This window comes from Varroa destructor, unplaced genomic scaffold (genome assembly GCF_002443255.2).
Source record: "Varroa destructor unplaced genomic scaffold, Vdes_3.0 BEIS01000007.1, whole genome shotgun sequence".
Lineage (NCBI taxonomy): Eukaryota > Metazoa > Arthropoda > Arachnida > Mesostigmata > Varroidae > Varroa > Varroa destructor.
Window position 1 is genome coordinate 28,826,213 of NW_019211460.1, and position 20,589 is coordinate 28,846,801.

The following is a 20,589-nucleotide window of genomic DNA, read 5'->3' on the forward strand; positions in this document are numbered from 1 at the left end:
ATGTCATAGACACGCATAGTACGTAAATAATGGATAATAATTTCACATCTGTGAATACTTTGTCAAGACCTCAACAATAATAGTTAATCAATAGGGTGTAATGAAGGCATTGTGTCTTTTATATTGACCATATGTTAACTGATGCTGGATACCACAGTAGAACACAAGGCAATGACTAATTCGTATGTAGGATTCTGCGTGTCAGATCAATTACAAGACAAGCCTTAATGGTCGACAAGCTTCACGGAGACACTTGGAAGTAAGGGTCGGCGCCCGTAAACAAAATGTATGCATTATTCTTTTCTTAAAAGATAAGTATGTATACAAATATGTAAATATATTCTATATGGACCCACTGTATGTAATGCAACTTTTTATATAATTGATATAGAACCTCTTCGAGTTATTGAGGTCATATAAGGTAAAGCCCCTGGCATTTAACATCTCAAAATCTGTAGGCTATAGATTAGCGAATATGTAGATGCACAGCTAACCTATTTCTGTGCCACACTAGATAATACTTTTTCACAATGGCCGTAACAGCGTTTCTGATGTGACTAGTTGCATATCGTTTGTGAACAGGATTGAAGTATTTGGCCCTTCCAAATATCCCCTTAACACCTGGCAGAACCTTAACAGCATTAAAAAAGCAATAAAAAATTCCGGGGTTTTAAACTATGAAGTACTATAAAGCCTGTCTTTGTCCTTTTAGTACATTGCTCAAGTTAGTTGATCGAACATTTAACAGACACCACGATTCGGCTTACTAGGTTTGCTGTTAAAGTCCTTCTCAGTTACGTACAGTAAACATAACATACATCACTACTGTTTTACATTTTGCTTACTCTACATCCTATACCTAGTAAAATCCCCAACAGTGAGTCTAGTCCGTTGGCTTTCCTGGCCGTGTGGCGGCAGTCCATTGGATTGTCTCCATCGAAGCCGGTCCAGAAGAGCAGGGTATCCTGCATTGTACTATCCACCATAGTAGACTCCCCGTGGTCATTACTTACAATATTTAGAAACAAGTTGTGGTAAACTGGTCGAATATAGAATTTAGACTCTAAGTAGAAGTTATATAGATATAAACTTTTAAAATAGCTGAAAAAAGCCGACGCCTATTGACTGATCCACGCATTGTGAATCAGCTTGTATTGTTTTATTACTACTTGGATAGCAATAGAGAATCAGAGATTGAAATGACAACACACAATTGACTCAACAGATAACAAAGCCGCCTGTATTACTTTCTGGCTCACTGTACTTTCTTACCCTGGATTAACCATATTTGAAATAAAACCAACTTATCTGAAACCGCCTGGCCAAGGTTTCTGTTTCAAGGTCGACTTTTTGAGTGGTTTAATCTATCAGTCGTCAATGGCTTGCAACAATCGCCATATATACATTTATTATTTAATAATAATATAAACTATTTTCAAAAACAATTTTTTTGAGTTGAGTTTCTTTTCTGAGAACGAAATTATCCCTAACATAACCGTACCCGACATTCTCAATATGTGCGTCAACAAAGGAGCAGAACACTGTGAGGGGTTCGCCGTCTCGTCTCTTTTACTGAATAGGGACTGGTTGGCTTCAAATGACAAATAATTTTTAAGGTATACTATAGCAGCAGAGGTATAGTATCAGAGTTTGCATTTGGATGTTAAAAAAGATTAATTTAACTAATTTGAATAGAAGCTTTTGAGGGCAAAGGCAGGGTCGCCGAGTCGGGCAACGAGTTGGTTTGAAGCCATTTGCATAAAAACACATATTTAAAATAAAAAAGATACCTTAACTCTAACAAGTCAAGTTAAAGAAAACTTCGATAAATATTATTTTTCAGGTTAATTAAAGCTTTTTCCAAATACCCTTACTATTAGTCTATTACGCAGCTCGATTTGGACATGCCATATATAAAAAGTGCGCAGCCTTTTCTTCTTGCTACTGCAGCCCTTTTTGAGCAATAAGGCGAGCTTAATTCAGCTTCATAGTTGCAATCACGTACTTATTAGTTCGTGCAGGTGTATTTCGCTACATATACATCTATAAATCTGACACGTTATATTATGAGTAACTTCTTTCGCTCTGAACATCATTTTAATATCCCTTAAGAGTTCAAGACTCCGAGTAATCCTAGTGCTTTCTAGCTTAAATCAGGCTATTGTTTTTCACGCTGTCAGCGCAATAGTTCTGTGTACTATAGCAAATAAATACGAAGTGATTTTATTGAGTTCCCTGTTTAGTACAGACGCGACGCCTGCCCTCTACGCCGCTCAGCCCGTTACCGCTTTCTTTTAAATGGAAGTAAGCATTTTAGCATAACCAACACAGCGGACCCTTCTTGCTATTGCCGCATCTCTCTTTTAGGTTCATATTTCTGTGTTTGGTTGACGTGCGTATCCGTCTTAAGCAACTCTCGCAGGTAGCCTCGGTCGTTAGTATATTTGTTAATAGATAACATAAGCATCTGACAGGTGAAACACAGGGTGTAGCGCGTCGAATTACGACATAGCGACTTCACTGCTCAACCGCCCTGACACGTCCTGACAAAACGCTACCACTGAGAAGGGTGACTAACCATTTTCGGAGATTTCTGTGGAGCAATGACCTACTACTTAATAGGCTGCAGTATCTACCGTGACATCACTTAGAACCAAAGAACATTATACCCTCATGCAAGTGGCTTTCTTTAGAGGCAGAGTTTTTAGACAACCAAGTCGTGACCTCGCCGGGAATAGCACCACCTCAGAGATCTTTAATGATTTACCCTCCGATTGGACCTTAGGCCTTTATCGAAGGCATTCGTACCTTAAGATGATGTATAATGAAAAGAATTTGCTTTTAGTTTCCTTTTTACGCTGCCTTAGTCAACCCATGGTGCTGCTTTAGTTATGAAATTACTCTGCTGTAGTTAATTCCTTATTTTAACAATATAATAGCCTAGTAATCGTTAATTCTGATCATTTAGCCTTTAAAGTCCAATAGTCCGAGCGTTTTTGCTGGAGCCGTTAGCTATCTTTCCTTACCGGCTATTGCAATTTTCCGTCCTCCCATTGTTACTGACATGTCACTCGGTTATTGCTGATCCGTTATCCTATGGGAGTTAGTCAAATGTTTATTCTGTCGTTCCAAGGAGAAACTAATATTAATTTTCAAAATTCCATTCAAAGATGATCATACGAATATAAATGAACGCGTATCATGCGTAAGGATGTGGTAAGAGATTTTCTATAGTTAATGCTCAATACTTATTCCTTTTCGAACTTAAACATTACTTCCTAGATCAAATCATTTATCTTAGAGGAGGAATATTTATCGTAAAGTGTTCATTTGTCCTCTTAGCAACCAGTCATCTTCTCAACAGTGCTTCAGTTATGCTCATTTCTAAACATTTTCTAGTCACTTTCTTGATAATATTCAAAAACTTGCAGTAGTTTCTTGACCGTAGGCAAAGGAAGTTCCACAAAGGAAGATCTTCGTAAACATATAAATCGTTCTAAACTTTCTATTTTGATAGCTATCTGCCTAGCATTACTTGTTAAAATACTGCGGTTTTGGGACTTGTATGTTTGAATGGAGTCTATTTAAATTCAATAAAAGCACCTCAGTTAAAGCCTTTCTCAAAATGCGCGATGTAGCGAGGCATTCAAGTTCTCTTTGTTGTAAAAGTTTACTTTTGGAGCCGATATGTGTCTTGTCGTTGCTAAAAGAAATGTAAACGTATTACGCATTTAGTCTACACATATGCTTACAGCTACATAGGGACTACATTGTTGAAATATTTAATGTATAGATGTTGATGGCTGAACCTGTAGTTGTAACCTCTGTGTCGCATCATCCATATCTGTGTAACGTTCCAAAAGCTGAGCTATGAATATTTTAAAAGTATGCCACACCTTTACTACAATAAGGACAGTAAACGAATCTTGGCCATAACAGAAATATTGATTTTCCACTAGATTTTAAAGATTCTATTTACAATACGGTCTCATTTCATGTTGCCAATATAAACATCAAGTATACATTATACGTTTAAAGCAATGTTCTGAAATTATTTTTCCGGAATGAATAGATCCAATGTACGCTTCAAGCAATCAAAAAAGGAATCTACATTAAAGTTTGTTATGAGTTCAATATGTACATTTAACGGAACAATGCAACTTATATATTAATACGATTCTTTCCGATGCGGCCTGCAGCGGTATGTTTCACTATTCGACCGCTTGCTTCTATCAAATGGCTTTTAGCAATGCGTTTTAAGAAACAGTCATGACGTCAAATATTTAATATAGAAATACTAATTCCCTTTTTAAAGATAGCTCTTAATGACAATCCGGGTCACTTTTCAGTTTTGAACTTGAATGAAAAGTAATATACGCCTAGTTAAACCATTAGAAATCCAGGTGCATATAACAATATCGCGGTTCTGTGATTAATGTAAAAATTGACTTTTTCTAATTCCTTTATCAGCCGTTCTTTTCTAATAGATGCGTCATCGGATCTTCTGGACGGTGCCGCTTAAGGAAATAAACTTCCATGTCAGCCTCCGTAGGAGCTTTGTGTTCATACATCGAGTTGTATTTGCGTTTCCTTTCATCCGTTTCCTGTTTTTGTTCCTCTTCGAATTTTCGCATTGCCTGAAATCAGCACGAGTAATAAATTGAGCATAGGTTAACAGCTAGTCTGTTAGCCGTTTAAACGACCATAAAAAATTCAGAGTGGTCAATTCAAAAGCATTGATATTTCAACGAATTGTTTTTGCACGCTTTTTGAAATTACTACTAAAATCGCTTAACCATTTTATCATATTTTATATGCAAACACAAAAATTTTAGGCCTACACATTAGATTGAAAAGTTGCTAGCTTAACAAAAGAAGTATTTCTCCTACCTTTGCCAATTTCTCCTCCTGCGACTTTTCATGTTTCAATTTATCCCGTTTGTGCTTCTTGCTTCTTCGTTTTTTCAACCTCCTTTTGGCACGCCTGTAATCAAAAATATGAAGCTATAAGCAAAATATATCAAGCAATACTGTTTAGCCGTAAATCTGCCATGGACGAACATCGAATTTCTATGACTTCAGAATGTTTTTATCTCATCTCTTCTAATTAGCTGCCACAACAACTTACCATATCAGGATCAAATTTACCATAGTAATAGTAATAACTGTTATTATTATTATTAGTGTTCCTCTAACTCACTTTTCTTCTTTGCGTCGTTTGCTTCGTCGCTCTTCCTCGGAATCCACTTCAGTATCGTTTAAACCACCCTCGCTTTTGCTCTCATCGCTGCTATCTTCTTGACCGCTGCCGTCGTCTTCTGAGCCACTGCACTTGCTGCTCTTTTTCGCTCGCTTTTGTTTGGCCTTTTGTTTATTTTTGCATTTATCATCCACTGTCGCATCGTTCGTTTTTATCTCGACGTGGTCCTGTTCATCTGTGAATGGCTGTTTTAATAGAGTTGCTCCGCCTAGTGAGGTTGACAGTTCTGAAATAGTTTCAACTACATAAAAATGGAACAAACATGAAAAATAGTCCTTAGCTATTATTAGAAAAATTCTACAATGCACTTTTATGTATGGCGGGAAAAAATTTTTCACAGTATCAGTCAAACGTACATCAATAAATTTTTTTAACTAAATTATGAACTCTAAGTGAAGGTTAATTTACGTAATTTGGAAAATAAGACTTTTACTACCCTCAACTGCAAAAAAAAATATACGACATAAAACAATTACTCCTTTCTGATTATTTTATATGCCTTTATCTTGGTCTTCCGAACCTGCCGGTGGAAGCCTGATTGGGCCAGCCCCTTTCTCATCCTCCACGGAGAATTTGGCATTGACCTCCAGACTTAGCTGTGAACCTTCATCGTCTTCATCACCAGACTCGTTGTCAGATCCGATCTTCTTTTTCGTCGTTTTGTGGAGGTCACCTGGCCTCAAGGTCGTAACCGCCTCTTCACGTACTGTTTTACCTGCTATTCCGGTACAATAGCTCTGTTTGACTAACTGATGACAGCATTTGTAACCCCACCTAAACGAGTCCCAATATGAACCCCAAACCGTTGTATGGTTGTTGATAAAAACATCTTCTTCATATTTTGAGCGGACGATTTTCTTCTCAGCTCCACGGATTATCTGGCCAGTTCTGGAGTACTCGACGTAGTTTTCCTACCCGCAAAATAAAAAAGAAAAAGTAGTGAGAGATTTATACTCATCATGCGTTTACTGCTCTCAGCTTTGCAGCCTCTTTTTTCTTTTATCTAATCCTCAAAATAATTACTCTATTAAATCTATAGTTCTCTCTTCAATAAAAATTTTCACGCGCTTTTATTATCTCTACTGCAAACACTAAAAACGATTTAAAACAAACGGTTTGTTGTATACCTACATGAATCTTGCATGAAGCTGACATAAAGGATGATGTTTTTTTGACATCAATTTACAAGTCTGACATGCTGGATTCAAAAACCTGCGAGCATTTGAAGTTGTATAGTTTGCAAGTGGAAACCTTAGAAGGAAAGTCTATATTTGAGTGCTAATAGAAAATAGAAAAGAAGCTAAGACATACAGTTTGTCCATAAAGTAGTTCTCTCGGGGGAGCCTTCAAATGTTCCTCGCCGCCATAACGGTCCAGAATCGCTGTTTTGATAGAGCCTTCCATTTGTTGTTTTTTCTCGCGAAACTCTTTCGTCAAAAGAGCTGCCTTTGTTGGCTCGGCCAACAGATGAATATCAACACCGCTGTCATGAGCTTCCCAAGCAAATGCTGTTCATCGAAAAGAAAACATAAAAAGGTTAGTTATATTTTACTAATCAGTGCTTCAGCAAGAAATGATCGAAAAACATGTTTTGCAATTCACTGACTATATTTACAAAAACACCTTGCGAAATGTTAATTTTTAATTTCATATTCAGGTTAAGAGTTCGATAGTAATACAAAAGTAATACAATTTCATCACGTGATTTACTTTCAGTAATATCCATTTTAAATAATTTTATTTACCTTGATCCTGCAGCATTGATTTCGTGTCACCCGTATACCTCACAAAGTTTTCGCCAGCAAACGACACCTCGTCTGGTGTTTTGCCAGTATTTTTGTACGGATTGTCCCTCATTGAGCGAGTTTTCGGATCATAATGAGCCGAATCGGGGTCAAGATTACGTAAATACTTCGCGGTATCTTCACGAATTCGCAAGTTACGAACAGTGATGCGCTGTTTCGAGTCCACTTTTGTCCCAGGCATATCAATCTACAAGCAAGAAAAGGTTCACTATCAATTTAAAACTAGCATATATTTACCTGATCAAAAACAAACTCATTTTTGCAAAAAATTAAGACTACTTTCGAAATGTCATGAATATGTCTAGCGCTAATGAGCTTAAAAAGCTTGTTGGAATCTGGTTTGGTAAGGGCATCCGCCTTAAATTCACAAACAGGACATACGGCGAATGGGTTGAAACATGACTCATGATTATACCTTGATTACGGCGAACAATTATAGTGAGTTCAACAATTATGCATAATTTGTTTCAGATTTTATAAACCTTGTCAGCGTATTTGTCCTCGTCGTCCGAATCTTCGTGCTTTCCACTACTCCCTGCCCCTGATTCACCGGTCTCTTCCTTTAGTTTTTGCTCCTTCAGGAGTCGTTTGGCATCCTCTACCCGACGATACTCCTCAACGACCTCTCGGTACTGCGACGGATCATATCTGATTATCAATGATGATCAGATTATCAATATTAGTTGCAGAATGAAAACTGCGGATTAACATTATTAGCAAAATTGGTGTTATAAAAAAAAAACTGCTCTGCTACACATTATTTTATAAAGACAGCATTCGAATCAAAATCGATTTTATTCCTAGACTAAAGTAGATAACTTTTCTCTACCTAGTCAGATTTAATTTGCAACAAGCATACTAGGCGTGTCTTGTACAGCCCTTTTGGAACTATTACACTACACGTATATGGCATTAAATATTTCTGCTGGCGATCAAAAAGGATTTGTGACAGTTTTAATAGATTTCAATAGAACCACAATAAAATACTATTTATCTACTTATAATCGGTCCGACAGACCTTACCCATTCCATCTATCCCGTTTTCCATCGAAGTCAAACTTGAGATCTGGTTGATCGATGTCATCTGGGGCAATGTCATCATTGGTCCAGCGAGCTCCTCGCGCCCGTGGTCTTTCCATACATTCCTTTTTTTTGTGACCCATGGCACCACAGTTCTCGCACGCACCTGTAAATATTCAAAATGCTTAGATACCTGTTTTCGAACGTTTTCTTCTGCCGTTTACGGTGAAATCTTTTTGAAAAACTTCTTGAACCTTGGAACTGAAAATCTGATTAACAAAAGTTAATGGCAACAATTTTGAGTTGCCTACACGTGTTCACATAAAATTGTTCCACACACCTTTTCGCCACTTAGTCGCCCGGTTACTGAGGAATGTGCCTCTGTGGAAACCTTCGTGTATCGATGAGAACTCTTTCTGTTTTTCTGGCTGAGGCCGCTGATGTTTCAATGTCGGCCCTGAACTCCCCACGTACCACGGGACCGTTGATATATACTGAGGAATATGAGGATTAATGTCTCTGAAGATGAGAGAGAAAAAACAGGATTCCTTGTAAACAATAGTAGCTAACAATTGGTGAGGAGTAAAGAAGGACTGAAAGAGTCAATATTGACGTCGCACTAACCGATTCTGACAGTACCACTCTAAATTTGTAGATCTCTGTAATTCCAGGAGCACAAGCCATGTGCTCATCCATTATATTTTTGTTGAAGGGCATATTCTAGAATGGCATGTTCGTGTAATATACACTCGTTACGATGTTATCTGATTGTTCATTAGGACATTTTCTATCTAGTTTTATAACTCATCGGTGAATATCTGATGATAATATATTTTTATGTATAATGGTAGTGATAATTTTATGTTCTTGAGTTCGTCTTTTCCAAACAGAATAGAGAATTATTGATATATTCCGCTACTATACTCGATTATTCCCTAGAGATTCAGATCTAAATTACCTTACCCTTTATACCATAGATGATGAGAAATATTTAGACTGAACGTGATTATTTTCAACGATTACAGCCATATAGTCTCAAACATTGTATACATAATCAAATTTAAGCCGATTCAAATACGTACTTTCCAGTTTCGTCGACTGCCGCTGGAGCATTACCGAGTTTTCGAGCCTCCTCAAGTTCCTTGGCCTGTCGCCACTCCTCGCGACTTTGCTTTTTAGGTTCGGAATCATCTCCGCTCCTTAGCAACTCTGATAGTGGCTTTGTCTGACTATGAGCCATTTTGTCTGTTTTATGCCACCGGACTCCTTGCCCTTAACTGATGAAGGACAACCCAAAATTGCTTGGTATATGACTACCACCTACCGAAAAAAAAAACAGAAAAAAGTGAGTTTATTATTATTATTACTGACCGATCGACCGAAGCTTCAATGCAGGTTTAACTCAGTCACCCATTGAATATAATAACATTAATGAATTATATCAAATGCTTTTCTCGACCTATATAATTAAAACTAGGTAAGGAACACTGAGTTTGCTTTTGTCGCGAAAAATATAGAAACAATTGTTTCATCTTAGAACTCGAAGAAAAAAGCCTATATTACAGTGTTTAATAAATGAGTGACAAAAAAAATTCCTCAAATTTCGAAGTTCCGTTATTAATTATGCATATTAACGTGGTACCCACCTCAACTGCATATTACTTATACGTAGCTCGCGCTTGATTGTAGGTTGTACTTCGCAATAAAACAAGCACATGGTACTGCGTATATCTAGATTTCTTGATAAATGCACACATCCAATCAATTTTTCATTCATCAGAATACAAAATTTCAATGATGATACCTTAGGTAAATATTTTTGTAACCTTGAATGATACGGCATAATGCACAATTATGGTTCATTTTCATGTAAAATCTCAGTACCTGCATGCAAAATTTTTCGTTTCTACACAAACTGTAAAATCTTGAATGGACATAGTGAAGTGCGAAACAGTTTCATGGTATACTTACGTGTCTAATAAATTATTCGTTTGCAGAAAACTACTCAATAATGCATACTTATATACTGCACGCAATGATTTAACTCGTTTTGACTTGTGATTTTCATCAATTTATTAGTGCGAATGTCGAATACAAACATACCAGCTAAACAAACAGCAGTCCAGCTCCTGGAAACATGCTATTTTTATGGACGTGTCCCTTGTAATGATTGCTCTTCACGGAACCCCAAGAAGAAAACTACAGCAGAAAAATAGGCCTTTATTGTTCAGTTCTTATTGTCAGCTATATAAATAACGATCTATCCACTACTAATTATTAGTATTAGACAGAGGTTGGCAGTTTTTATCTGAGAGCAGTAAAAAAACGCTTCTGGAATAGCGATATATCGCCTTTGGTTGTACGAACTTTATATATCAGGGCATACACCACCATGTCTAAGGGTGTTTGTGTGGATTTTCAGATAGCAAGTACATTCTCGTTTCGATGCACGGAAAGCTGGCTCGTTAGCTTGGCAAAGTTTTGTCGTCAGTTTTGATTAAAGATAACCACATTATTTGGAGTAACAAAGCACTTCGTTTTATTAAACTTGCTGGAATCGGGTTTAGCCAAAAATGATAAATCGCCAAAAGTGGGTATGCATTCGACATCGATGTTTTGGAGGAGTTTAACTGCTCGTGAAAGTTGTTTCGGTTATAAGTAAATTTATTTCGGTTTCCATAATCTGTATGATACAAATGATTATAAATTTATCTTTCGGAAAAAAAACAATTATAGGCATGTTTACTAAGCAGTGTCTCAAATCCAAAGTAAATTACGTATGAAGTACTCAAAAATATTGTTCGGTTCAACCCTTTCTCGATTGTCGCCAGTGACGTTACTCCTATTAACAGTTAATGGATACAAGTCATTTGAGCTAGATGATTCTAGGTGATTAGCAAGCACGGAGCTGGTTTCTATGTAAGAATTTCGGTAAAAAGCTCAGATCAACGAGATAGTCTACTTGACGATGTCTAATTGACGACGATTTCAGGCAAACAGAGTAAGAAAATGTGATTGAATTCGAATCCCATTATGACGTTATTACACCCGTTGTTAATGCTCTCAGCCGTTTCTGTTTCACGGAATGATTCTGGTCAGATAGGTATCGGTGTGTAAATATAAACAGTTTGCTCTGTACGCGGCGTTTTGCCAACCAGTGCACTAAAGAACACGTACAGTTGTTTTTAGCGGTTTAATAATGGTAAGTGTTTTTATTTTTACTTCCGTAAATATATTTTTAATAAGAAATGTTTTTAAAACATTTTTGACACACCACACAAGGGCGAAAACAATCATTTGGCTTAGAACTTCCCTCAGAAATATGAAAACTGACACAAAATTATTATAAAAGTAATTTCAGCGTCAGGTTTTTTGTGGTAAAGAAGTTGTCTGTTTATTGTGTTACTTCAATGAATAATTTTGAAAGTAGGTGTAACTCCTCGCTCTCTTCTCTAACAATTTCCTCGCAGTCTCCTCTAACAATTTCCCTTTTTCATTTGTGCTTGACGCTTCTGTTTCTCACAGTTGAAGCTTTCATGTCGCAAAATGATCGCCCTGGATTGCTTAATAAAATAAGTTTTTCAAAACGGCATCTCGGTATGGAACAACCACGAAATGATGAGAAAGGTGGCCGCAACATTGCAAAAGGCCGATGTGTTTTCCCTCGATTAGTCATACTTTACGCTAGTCAAACAGGTACATAATCTAATTACGATCGCGCATAATTATTATGTAAGAAAAAAAAAAACAATATTTAAACCTTCATAATGTGCAAGGGATTCTTTAACGGCGAGTAAGTGGAATGTATGTATATTATACACTGAGGAAGGTTTTTTGTTTGAATAATAATCAGTACTATTTTTTACACTCACTAACGGTATTAAATACTCAATGAATAATATTCAAGGAAAATATACCTGATTTTCAGATCAACCTATACTGTATATTTCTGCAATTTTGTAAATATCCACCTATTTATCGTTATGCAGGTACAGCGGAAGATTGTGCAGAACGGGTGAGTCGTGAGGCTCAACGGCGGCATTTCTCATCTGTGGTTGTCATGTCCTGTGACGAGTATCCGATAGAGAAGATTTTTGATGAAAAGCTCATACTGTTTTTTATAGCTACGACGGGACAGGGCGACCATCCGGATAATATGCGGAGCTTTTTTCGAAGCATACTCAACCGAAAACTACAATCCGGTGACTTTGGGTTCGTGACACTTTTATGTAATTGAGATTGAAGTTGATGGGATAGTCGACAATTATTTTGGAGAGTCTGCAGTACGATGGGCTCCACAAGCAGTCGACAAGCATCCATCGAATTTTCCACCTGAAAAAGAACTCTAGCGGGATTATTTTGATTTTTAATCACGACAGTAGTCTAATCAGCTTACTTTGCTCTTAATTCCATACAGGCACATCGAATTCGCTGTATGCGGCCTTGGGGACTCGTCATATCAAAAATTCAACTTCTCAGCAAAAAAAGTACGTTCAAAAAGGCCATCGTCAACAACAGCAAAGTTTAGTTCAGTAATAAATGAAAACAACTAACAAGATCATATTCGTGTAGTAACCTCATTATGGAATACACACTTATAGAATTTTATTAAATTTTTAATGACATAGGTGTTTCGGAGGCTGATTCAGTTGGGCGCGCGAAAACTTATCGAGCCGGTATGGGCTGACGAACAACATGATCTTGGGGTAGATGGACTTATTGATCCTTGGATGGAAAAATTTTGGACTGCCAGCGCCCATTTGACTACAAATCCTCTTCGTCCGCCTTTACCAGATGTCATGCCATCACCTAAGTTCGTTTTCGAGGAAGAAAGAATTTGTTTTGTAAAATGCTACTTGATAGTGATAACTTTAGCACATTGCGAATATTTGATATTAAATGTATATTTACGCCTATGTATACGTCGCCAAAGGTTTTAGTCTCGTTTGTTAGTAACTCAAGGCATTGGTTAAGTTACAGTGAAGGAAAATGAAAAATGGCGAATTATTTGAACGAAATATCGAATATGTAGAAAAAAATATTGTCCCTTTTATATCGTCTATTTAAGAATATCCTTAGCCGAATTTGTGATTTGAATTAAAAATATTAATCGATACAGCTTATGTTTTCTGATTTTTCAGTGGGCTTATCATATTAGCAAAAGAAGGAATACTTAGCCTGGAATAAAGCAGTTGGCAAAAATATGGAATAAATATATTCAATGATTAGAAAACCGACGATGTAAAGATTCTCAACTAATACATGTTCTCTTAGCTGTATAAAAAACATCTAATTAATACTTGACAATTTTTGTTGAAACTGAATATTTTTTACAAACTGTCTTGACGTGCACCCTTGGGTAGCTTCTAGGCTAGTTTTCGGCTCCCTGATCTTGAGTTTTCATTTAGGATAATATATTATTAATCGTTACAAGCTTTTTAGCGTCTTCTATGTTAACGGCGTGGACGACTTATACGCGAGTATGAGTAACAGGATAATCAAAGAGAAGTATCTATTGATGCAGTTATTTATTGCATTGTAAACAAAATACTTAAATCTGTATGCCAAAAAATTTGCCAGTTCAAATTGTGGTTTACCTAGTGTTAATTTCACGACTCCACGAGATTGTTTTAATAATTCGGTCACTCGTTTAAAGTCATAAGGAAATTTTGCAAAGAACGAAAGTTGATTCCTAGATCTTCCTTATGGCGTTTGGGTACTATGTGCATTACGAACATACATAATTGTATTCTTAGAAAATAATTTTTAAGTTCTGCATTTTTTATTCAGGTATTCTGTTGTCCTTTATGACGAGTCAGAGCTAGATCAATCTGGGCCCGCAGATGCAATGGACGAGACAATCAACATAAATGGGAGTGAGTTCCACCTAACGTCCACAGACCAGTTATCTAAGTAAGTTATATTTTTTCCATATCATCGAGACTGAAGTATCGAAATTAGCGCTGAATTGTCGTGCTTCCCTGGCAGCTAGAGTAACGGATGATTAATCCAATAAATACACGACTTTTCTTTCAAGCTTGCCTAAAGATAAATATTAAGGAAACAACTAGCCAATTACATTCCTAGTTTGAGCAACCTTTACCTTTGATCCTAGCTCATTCTCTGTTTGGAGATGGTCACAAATATTAACGATAATAAATAACAAGCTAGGAATATTCTAATTGCATTTGTATTTCAATATGTATATAAAAGCGACACTAGATTATCGTGCATCTTTGCAGTTTGAATACCAAAAAATCGTCTTGCTGTAATGGTTTATTGATCTGCGCAGAAGTCCTTTAAGGAGTACAGGTTCTTGGCCTTACGTGAGTGTCCGTGTACTGTCTCAGGAGCGCGTGACTACCGAAGATCATTTTCAAGATGTTAGATTATTGCGCTTAGCTTACAGTGACCAGCCGTGTGCTGCACCTGGGGATGTAGCCGTTATTCTGCCAAAAAATACCTCTGACAAAATTCAAGCCTGCCTGGATCTGTTTCCACACATTAACCCCGATCAACCAGTAACATTGAAGGACGGTAGGTATTAAAGATAAAAAAATCAGGAAACCAAATATTAATCAGCTCGTGACAAAAACATAACCTGATTGCCCATATCACTACTTATAGTGTTATTGATGTAATGCATGGGCGCCCAGTTTGCATAAACACCGTTAGTTAGACGTAAAGCTAGTACTAAAAACGTAAAATAACTCAAATCGTATGTTTCAATCTTTTCAAATTCAAGTAAGCGCTGATATCGGTATTTTTTAATAGCTAAGGCAACACGCTATTAGAACTAACAGGCATTTGTCGGTAAATATTTGAATATTAATGCTAGAATATTTAATGAAATGAATTACTTTAATAACGCGTTATTTATCGTTTGCTTTCTCTCGTGTGTGATGTTATTCATCTGTGTTATTAATTTGCTGAATTACAGGCACGACTTCATTACCCCCTCACCTGCGAACAAAATGGACTACGTTCCGTAAACTCGTTACAAACTATTTTGACTTAAATTTCATCCCAAAGAGATCGTTTTTTAGCGTTTACAAACATTTCTGTCGCCCGATGGATACACTGAATGCAACTGAAAAAGCTGTTGCTACAGACAGGTGAACTTTAATTATCAGATCTTGAACTACTTTGTATTGTCAATTTAGAATATTTATAATTGATGTCTTAAAATTTGGAGCCAAAAATAAAATGGCAATCCTAGATCGGTGATATTTTATCAATGGAAAATGTTGGAAATAATAAGGACGGCATGATAAAGGTGCAAGACTAGAAGGTGCAAATTAGGGATTGAGTGTCCTGTCTATCCTTTCGGTCATTGCCGAATTAGACTACCTTCTAAATCTTGCTGTAAACTCCTTAAGTAATGGATATTTTTTTAAATCAATGTATCAATTTTAAGTTATAATTATTTTCAGTTATCTTTACTCGATTATACTCAAGAAACGAGAACAGCGAATTTTATCTAACTTAATCCTTCTTGGTCTTTCAGCCAAGTGGCATCTCAGCTAGAGCAGTATTGGGAGAAGTTAGACGAGTTTAGTCGCGCGGATGGCCAACCCGAATTAATGGATTACACTATCAAGCACAAACGAACTGTTCTTGAAGTTTTCGAGGACTTCCCTATCATCACAAAAAGGCTACGTCTTCAGGATTTGCTTACGTTAATTCCAGCGATTAGACCAAGGTAAGAACGAGCGCAAATCTCTCAAATTCCTTATTCTAATGCGCTATTGCATTATATTATATCCTTAATACTAAATGTTTTGTTTTTTTTTTACACCAACAGGTACTATAGCATTGCTAGCAGTACACTGAAACATCGAGGAGAGATCCATGTCCTATACGCTGTTGTGGATTTTAAAACAATGCTAAAAAAACCTCGAACAGGACTATGTACACAGTTCCTCAAAAATCTCAAAACGGGAAACATTGTCAACTTGTACATTCGAAAAGGTAAATATTGCTGCAGCTATATCACGAAAACTTGCGTGTTATGAACGAACATCGATTATACCATATTGCTAAAAGCTAATTTTGTTATAGGATCAGCAATATCTAAATCAAACGAAATCAATTACGGTAAAAAAAGTAGCTGACAGCTAGGACTCGAGTGGAAATCAATACAATCTGTATATAGTCGTTATTCAAACGAAATTTAAAATAGTAAACTAAAGTAGTTGAAAACGCTAGGGACTTTAACGTACCAATTTATAAGGAGACCTTTAATGGCGTTATAAGCGTTACAGTTGGTTCCTTCGGGGCTTGTATTCGTGGATGTTCCAGGTACATTTCAGTTTCCCTTAATTGAGGCAGAGGAACCTAAGAAGCTGCAGAAAAAAGTCATTATGGTGGGCCCTGGAACAGGCGTCGCTCCATTTCGCGCGTTTATTCAGGAGTGCGCTTTCGTCGGCGGCGCCAGTGAGCCTATGATCCTTTTTTTTGGCTGCCGTAATTCGCTAAGTATGTGTTCACAAATATATTTGATACATTTTTAGTCCGTATTTCATTTGTAGTTGTATACATGTACAGAATGCAGTTTAAGTAAAACCTCAGTTGTCCAGAGTAGAAGCAAATGTGAAGTCCTAGTCATCAATATTTCTTACTTTATGTGTACACTTAGTAAAAGGTTATTGGCTTGTGCTCCTGAAAATCGTTGAAAATTCTTAAGTTTTTTAAGAATGCAGCTTGTAAAAAAATCCTTGACTAGCACTACATAGGTGGCTGTATAGACCAAAAGCACGTAAAAGCGCGTAAGAAATAAATCACTTTGGAAAGGTATTGTAACTGGCAACACAGAGGTTAAGGGGTACTCCCAAATGCGTTCAGCGCAGGTCGGGCTAGATATAGCCGAGACCTATCCGAACGCTATCTCTGTACGATACGTGGGCCTCCAAGTTGAGTAGCGCCGATTTAGCGCGTTAATATCACGCCTGCATAGGACACGCTAGATGTTTGATATAGTATGGTATCAAAGAAACCGAGTTGGAAACTGCGAAGTCAATGGAAAATCGACACGGGACAGGTGGAATGTGCCTTCAGGGGCCATAAGAGATCCCTCTAGAAGAGAGTGTTGGGCACTTCCCACTTTCAAGAAGGTACTCGCCGCCGTTGGTGACCGATCGGAGGAATCGATGGATTCGGAATACATAGAGTGTAGATTACTCCTATATCGGGGTCTCACAACGAACAAATTGAAAAGAATGACGGATAGGTATTCTAATTATCTAAAAGGATTAGAAGGGATGCCTCCTCAGCTGGCTATGCCATTTATAGGAAGGAGTTCAAAAATCAACAAGGGAGAGACTGTACAGATAAATGAGCTGCTAGCAGACTGGGAATATTTTCTTCAATAAAACCGTAGACTCCGTAGAATGGGTGAGTGCCCTGAAAGGGAAAGCCAGGAACATTTAGGCAGGTGCCGACAACGCCATAACGAGACTTAACCTAACCTAGTGGCCTTGAGACAAGGACAGGAATCTTAATCCAGGAGGTCTGTCAGTCTCCGCAGGGCTTTGTATCGATCGCTTAGGCAGACGCTGTGCCCCTTTAAATTTTTATGAAATTGAGCCGATGAGACACCCTACTTGATAGAAGCCTAGATCTAAAAACACTATGTCAAGGTAGCTTTGCAAAAGAATGAAGCAGTAAACTTTACAAACAAAAAATAATATATTGAAGTTGAATTCACTCTCGGAGAAGCAAAGATATATACTAATGAAGTCATATTGAATACTTTGTTATAGAGTACACAGAAGCGTAGATCAACACATAATTCAGTCAAAATAATGCCGCAAATGAAGGCTCTGAAGAAACGAGACGCCTTCTGGTGGCGGCAGCTGAGTCGATTGGACTCTACAACATTGTCAGTAACGACTGATATGACCGTCAGCAACAGAAGTAATTGAAGCAGTCCCCGGTCAGTTTCAATAAGCATAGCTATAAAGGCGACTCGGGTCTGAAGGACTGTATCCACACCGTACCATGCAAAACCTTAGACATGAGGTTTAGTCTGCAGTTAAACGTTTAGCCCTTAATCTTGAAAAAAGCTGTCTAATTAAGTAAACAGATTTGTGTCAGTAACGAATCCCAATGTGCAGCATTTAACTCTCATCATCATAACTTATATGGGTTTTTCATGTTAGAATGTTTTTTCATATACGTAGGGACAGAACGGTACATGGATGCATGAGAATTTCGACTAATTTGATTACCATATGTACACAATTTGTAAATAAATTCGTAAACCTCTTATGGGGGTAACATATATACCGTATTGGGTTATAATTTGTGTAGTTGCCATATGGAGCTAAATGTTAGAGAGTAAAAAATCTAAACGCAAAATAAATAAAATACATATGTATTTATTTATAGTGTTAGTCTGCAGCTTCTCTACTGCTGTTGTAAATATCAAGCGGTATTTTTTTTATAGCGTGAATACACGATTATAGAAAATGCAGCATCTATGGACAGGGACCCGATCGACTTAAGTAAATGGGTTTCAATGTCGTTTTGTCTATTATTGTTTTGTCTTTAGAGGACTATTATTTTGCCGATGAATGGCATGATCTTGAGAAGCGTAAAATCCTTCGTGTGGTGACAGCATTCAGCAGAGATCAAGAACATAAGATTTACGTTCAGGAACGAATCAAAGAGCACAAGGTACGTATTTTGGTATTGCAACGCGCGGAACGCTTCTCTACACGAGGAAAGTCTCTCGTGCTTTGCCCTAGCAATGCTGAGACACTGTTTAGAAACAGCATACTTGGTTTAATAGGTACACCTCTGTAACACTTTTGGATAGATTATATAGAAAAATCACAATAACAAAAGATACTTCTGCTCATACAAATCAGACGAAACAATCAGTGTTCAAGAATAGTTCAATATGAAGGGCTTGATTAGTCTTTCCGCAGTACTTTACACTTACTAGTCCCAGGTTGTGGTGTGCTATTTGTAAAAACTGATATTTTCAAAGAATAAATACGAGGTTGTGGTAGGTTAGCAATTAAATCTTTTCTTGAACCGATGGCTTCCTTCCACTACAATATTAGCCATCATTGATAAAAGTTGAGTCTTAACCATTTCTTTCTTTCTGAATTATTTTTAGGATGAATTGTTAAAGATAGCTGAGGACGAAAATTCGTTAGCCGTTTATATTTGTGGTAATGCAGCTCGCATGGTAGAAGACGTCCTGAAAACTCTACAGGAAATCTGGGGTAGCGACAGGGTGCAACGTATGCAAAACAAGAAGCTGATTCAGATAGAAGCTTGGGCATAGAGTACAAATTGTTGTTGAAACTAACAGCCTTTTTTGGTTTTCAGAATTGTAGAACTAGAGATTTGTCTTTTTTTCTGGTGCTAAAGTGCGAAATAGTAATCAATGTAAATAAATATTGCTGCAAACTAAGGACCCAACAGTTTTTTTGCTTATAGTAAATCAAAATTGCTCTGTATCCATGCTGTTGTCAACAATTCTGAGGCTAAAGGGAAGAAACTGTCATGTAATCAATCGGCGATAAATGATCACTACAAGGGTATCGATTTTTTTTCCATGTAAACAGTGTAGGGCCCGTTTAGACAAATTACATATTTTAAGTAATTCTCGAAAAATTTTAGTACACGTTGCGTCTGTTCTAACAACGGTCAGGGTTTAATTCGGAAGTAATAAGGGCGATGTCGTCACTCAGCTGTCATTACTACAGTTAAACAATGCTTAAGTAAGATAGTATCGGATCATCAGATGTAGAAACTCGGAAAAGTTAGACTGTGTGGAACTGCTAACATTGTAATACGTATGACATGTCTTTTATGCACGAGATAGTTGGGTCTTGGCCTGGTGCTACGCCCTTAAGAAAGTGGTTCGATTCGAAATCAAACATAAAATTGTTAAAGCATGTAATCTACATCGAGTGATATATTTAAAGAAGCCTTTTATTATTTACAGTAGAAATCAGTTTTTTAAGCCATACTGATTGAAGGTAAAAAATCACTAGAAGTTTTTGGACGCTTTATATACCAGTAGCCACATCAAAGAAAAAACGTTTATAAGTAAACACAGCTGGAGCAACTGAAAGGATGATGTGCGTCATTAAATAAAAGCACAAACAGAATAACTAAGAACAAATATTTCCACTATTTGCAAACCAAATAATGGGTTTAGTATGCGAGGTGATGTTTTACCAAATTTTAAAGTCCCGCGGCAATTCTTTGCAAGCCTATTACATCATATGAGCTCATAATAGTCAGCCAAATTTATGCAGGTAATATTACACTTTAAAGGCAGAATTATATACTTCTAAACCGCTTATATATATATATATATATATAGGGAAATTGTGAATACTAGTAGAAATAAAATGTGGAGAAACTGCTGCAGGACTGTAACGAATCTAACGCATGCCAATGGACTAGATAGTTAATTCGGGTCATTAAAATGAACGAATAAAATGTAAATGCCTTGGTGAAATGCGATAACGAATTATATAT

General features: G+C 37.0%; 2 protein-coding genes across 15 annotated transcripts; one reads left to right on the top strand and one right to left on the bottom strand.

The window, feature by feature from the left end:
- Nucleotides 1-3,924: 3,924 nt before the first annotated feature.
- Nucleotides 3,925-10,209, bottom strand: Slu7 (Pre-mRNA-splicing factor Slu7). Of its 4 annotated transcripts, XM_086974556.1 has the most exons (12): nt 10,057-10,175; nt 9,732-9,824; nt 9,168-9,405; nt 8,426-8,604; nt 8,089-8,251; nt 7,548-7,713; nt 7,006-7,252; nt 6,572-6,768; nt 5,760-6,171; nt 5,201-5,501; nt 4,891-4,984; nt 3,925-4,637 (listed from the first exon to the last, which is right to left on the bottom strand). In XM_086974556.1, the coding sequence occupies exons 3-12, from the start codon at nt 9,323-9,325 to the stop codon at nt 4,467-4,469; spliced, it is 2,088 nt and encodes a 695-aa protein (XP_086830682.1). In that variant the 5' UTR covers nt 9,326-9,405; nt 9,732-9,824; nt 10,057-10,175; the 3' UTR covers nt 3,925-4,466. The 4 variants fall into 4 exon arrangements, with proteins under 4 accessions (XP_086830682.1, XP_086830683.1, XP_022669879.1 ...); XM_086974557.1 differs by lacking the exons at nt 9,732-9,824; nt 10,057-10,175 and adding an exon at nt 10,189-10,209; XM_022814144.2 differs by lacking the exon at nt 9,732-9,824 and having other exon boundaries at nt 5,781-6,171; nt 10,057-10,197.
- Nucleotides 10,210-10,233: 24 nt separating this feature from the next.
- LOC111253912 (NADPH-dependent diflavin oxidoreductase 1) lies at nt 10,234-19,513 on the top strand. 11 transcript variants are annotated; one of them, XM_086974559.1, is made up of 15 exons: nt 10,234-10,310; nt 10,508-10,679; nt 11,078-11,287; nt 11,611-11,781; nt 12,075-12,297; nt 12,503-12,572; nt 12,714-12,898; nt 13,876-13,998; nt 14,378-14,622; nt 15,026-15,200; nt 15,593-15,787; nt 15,890-16,056; nt 16,387-16,563; nt 18,638-18,762; nt 19,211-19,513. In XM_086974559.1, exons 4-15 carry the CDS (start codon nt 11,622-11,624, stop codon nt 19,379-19,381), a joined length of 2,016 nt encoding a protein of 671 aa, XP_086830685.1. In that variant the 5' UTR covers nt 10,234-10,310; nt 10,508-10,679; nt 11,078-11,287; nt 11,611-11,621; the 3' UTR covers nt 19,382-19,513. The 11 variants fall into 11 exon arrangements, 10 of the variants coding, with proteins under 10 accessions (XP_086830685.1, XP_086830684.1, XP_022669883.1 ...); XM_086974558.1 differs by having other exon boundaries at nt 10,262-10,378; XR_015316821.1 differs by lacking the exon at nt 19,211-19,513 and adding an exon at nt 17,847-18,019 and having other exon boundaries at nt 10,279-10,679.
- Nucleotides 19,514-20,589: the final 1,076 nt, after the last annotated feature.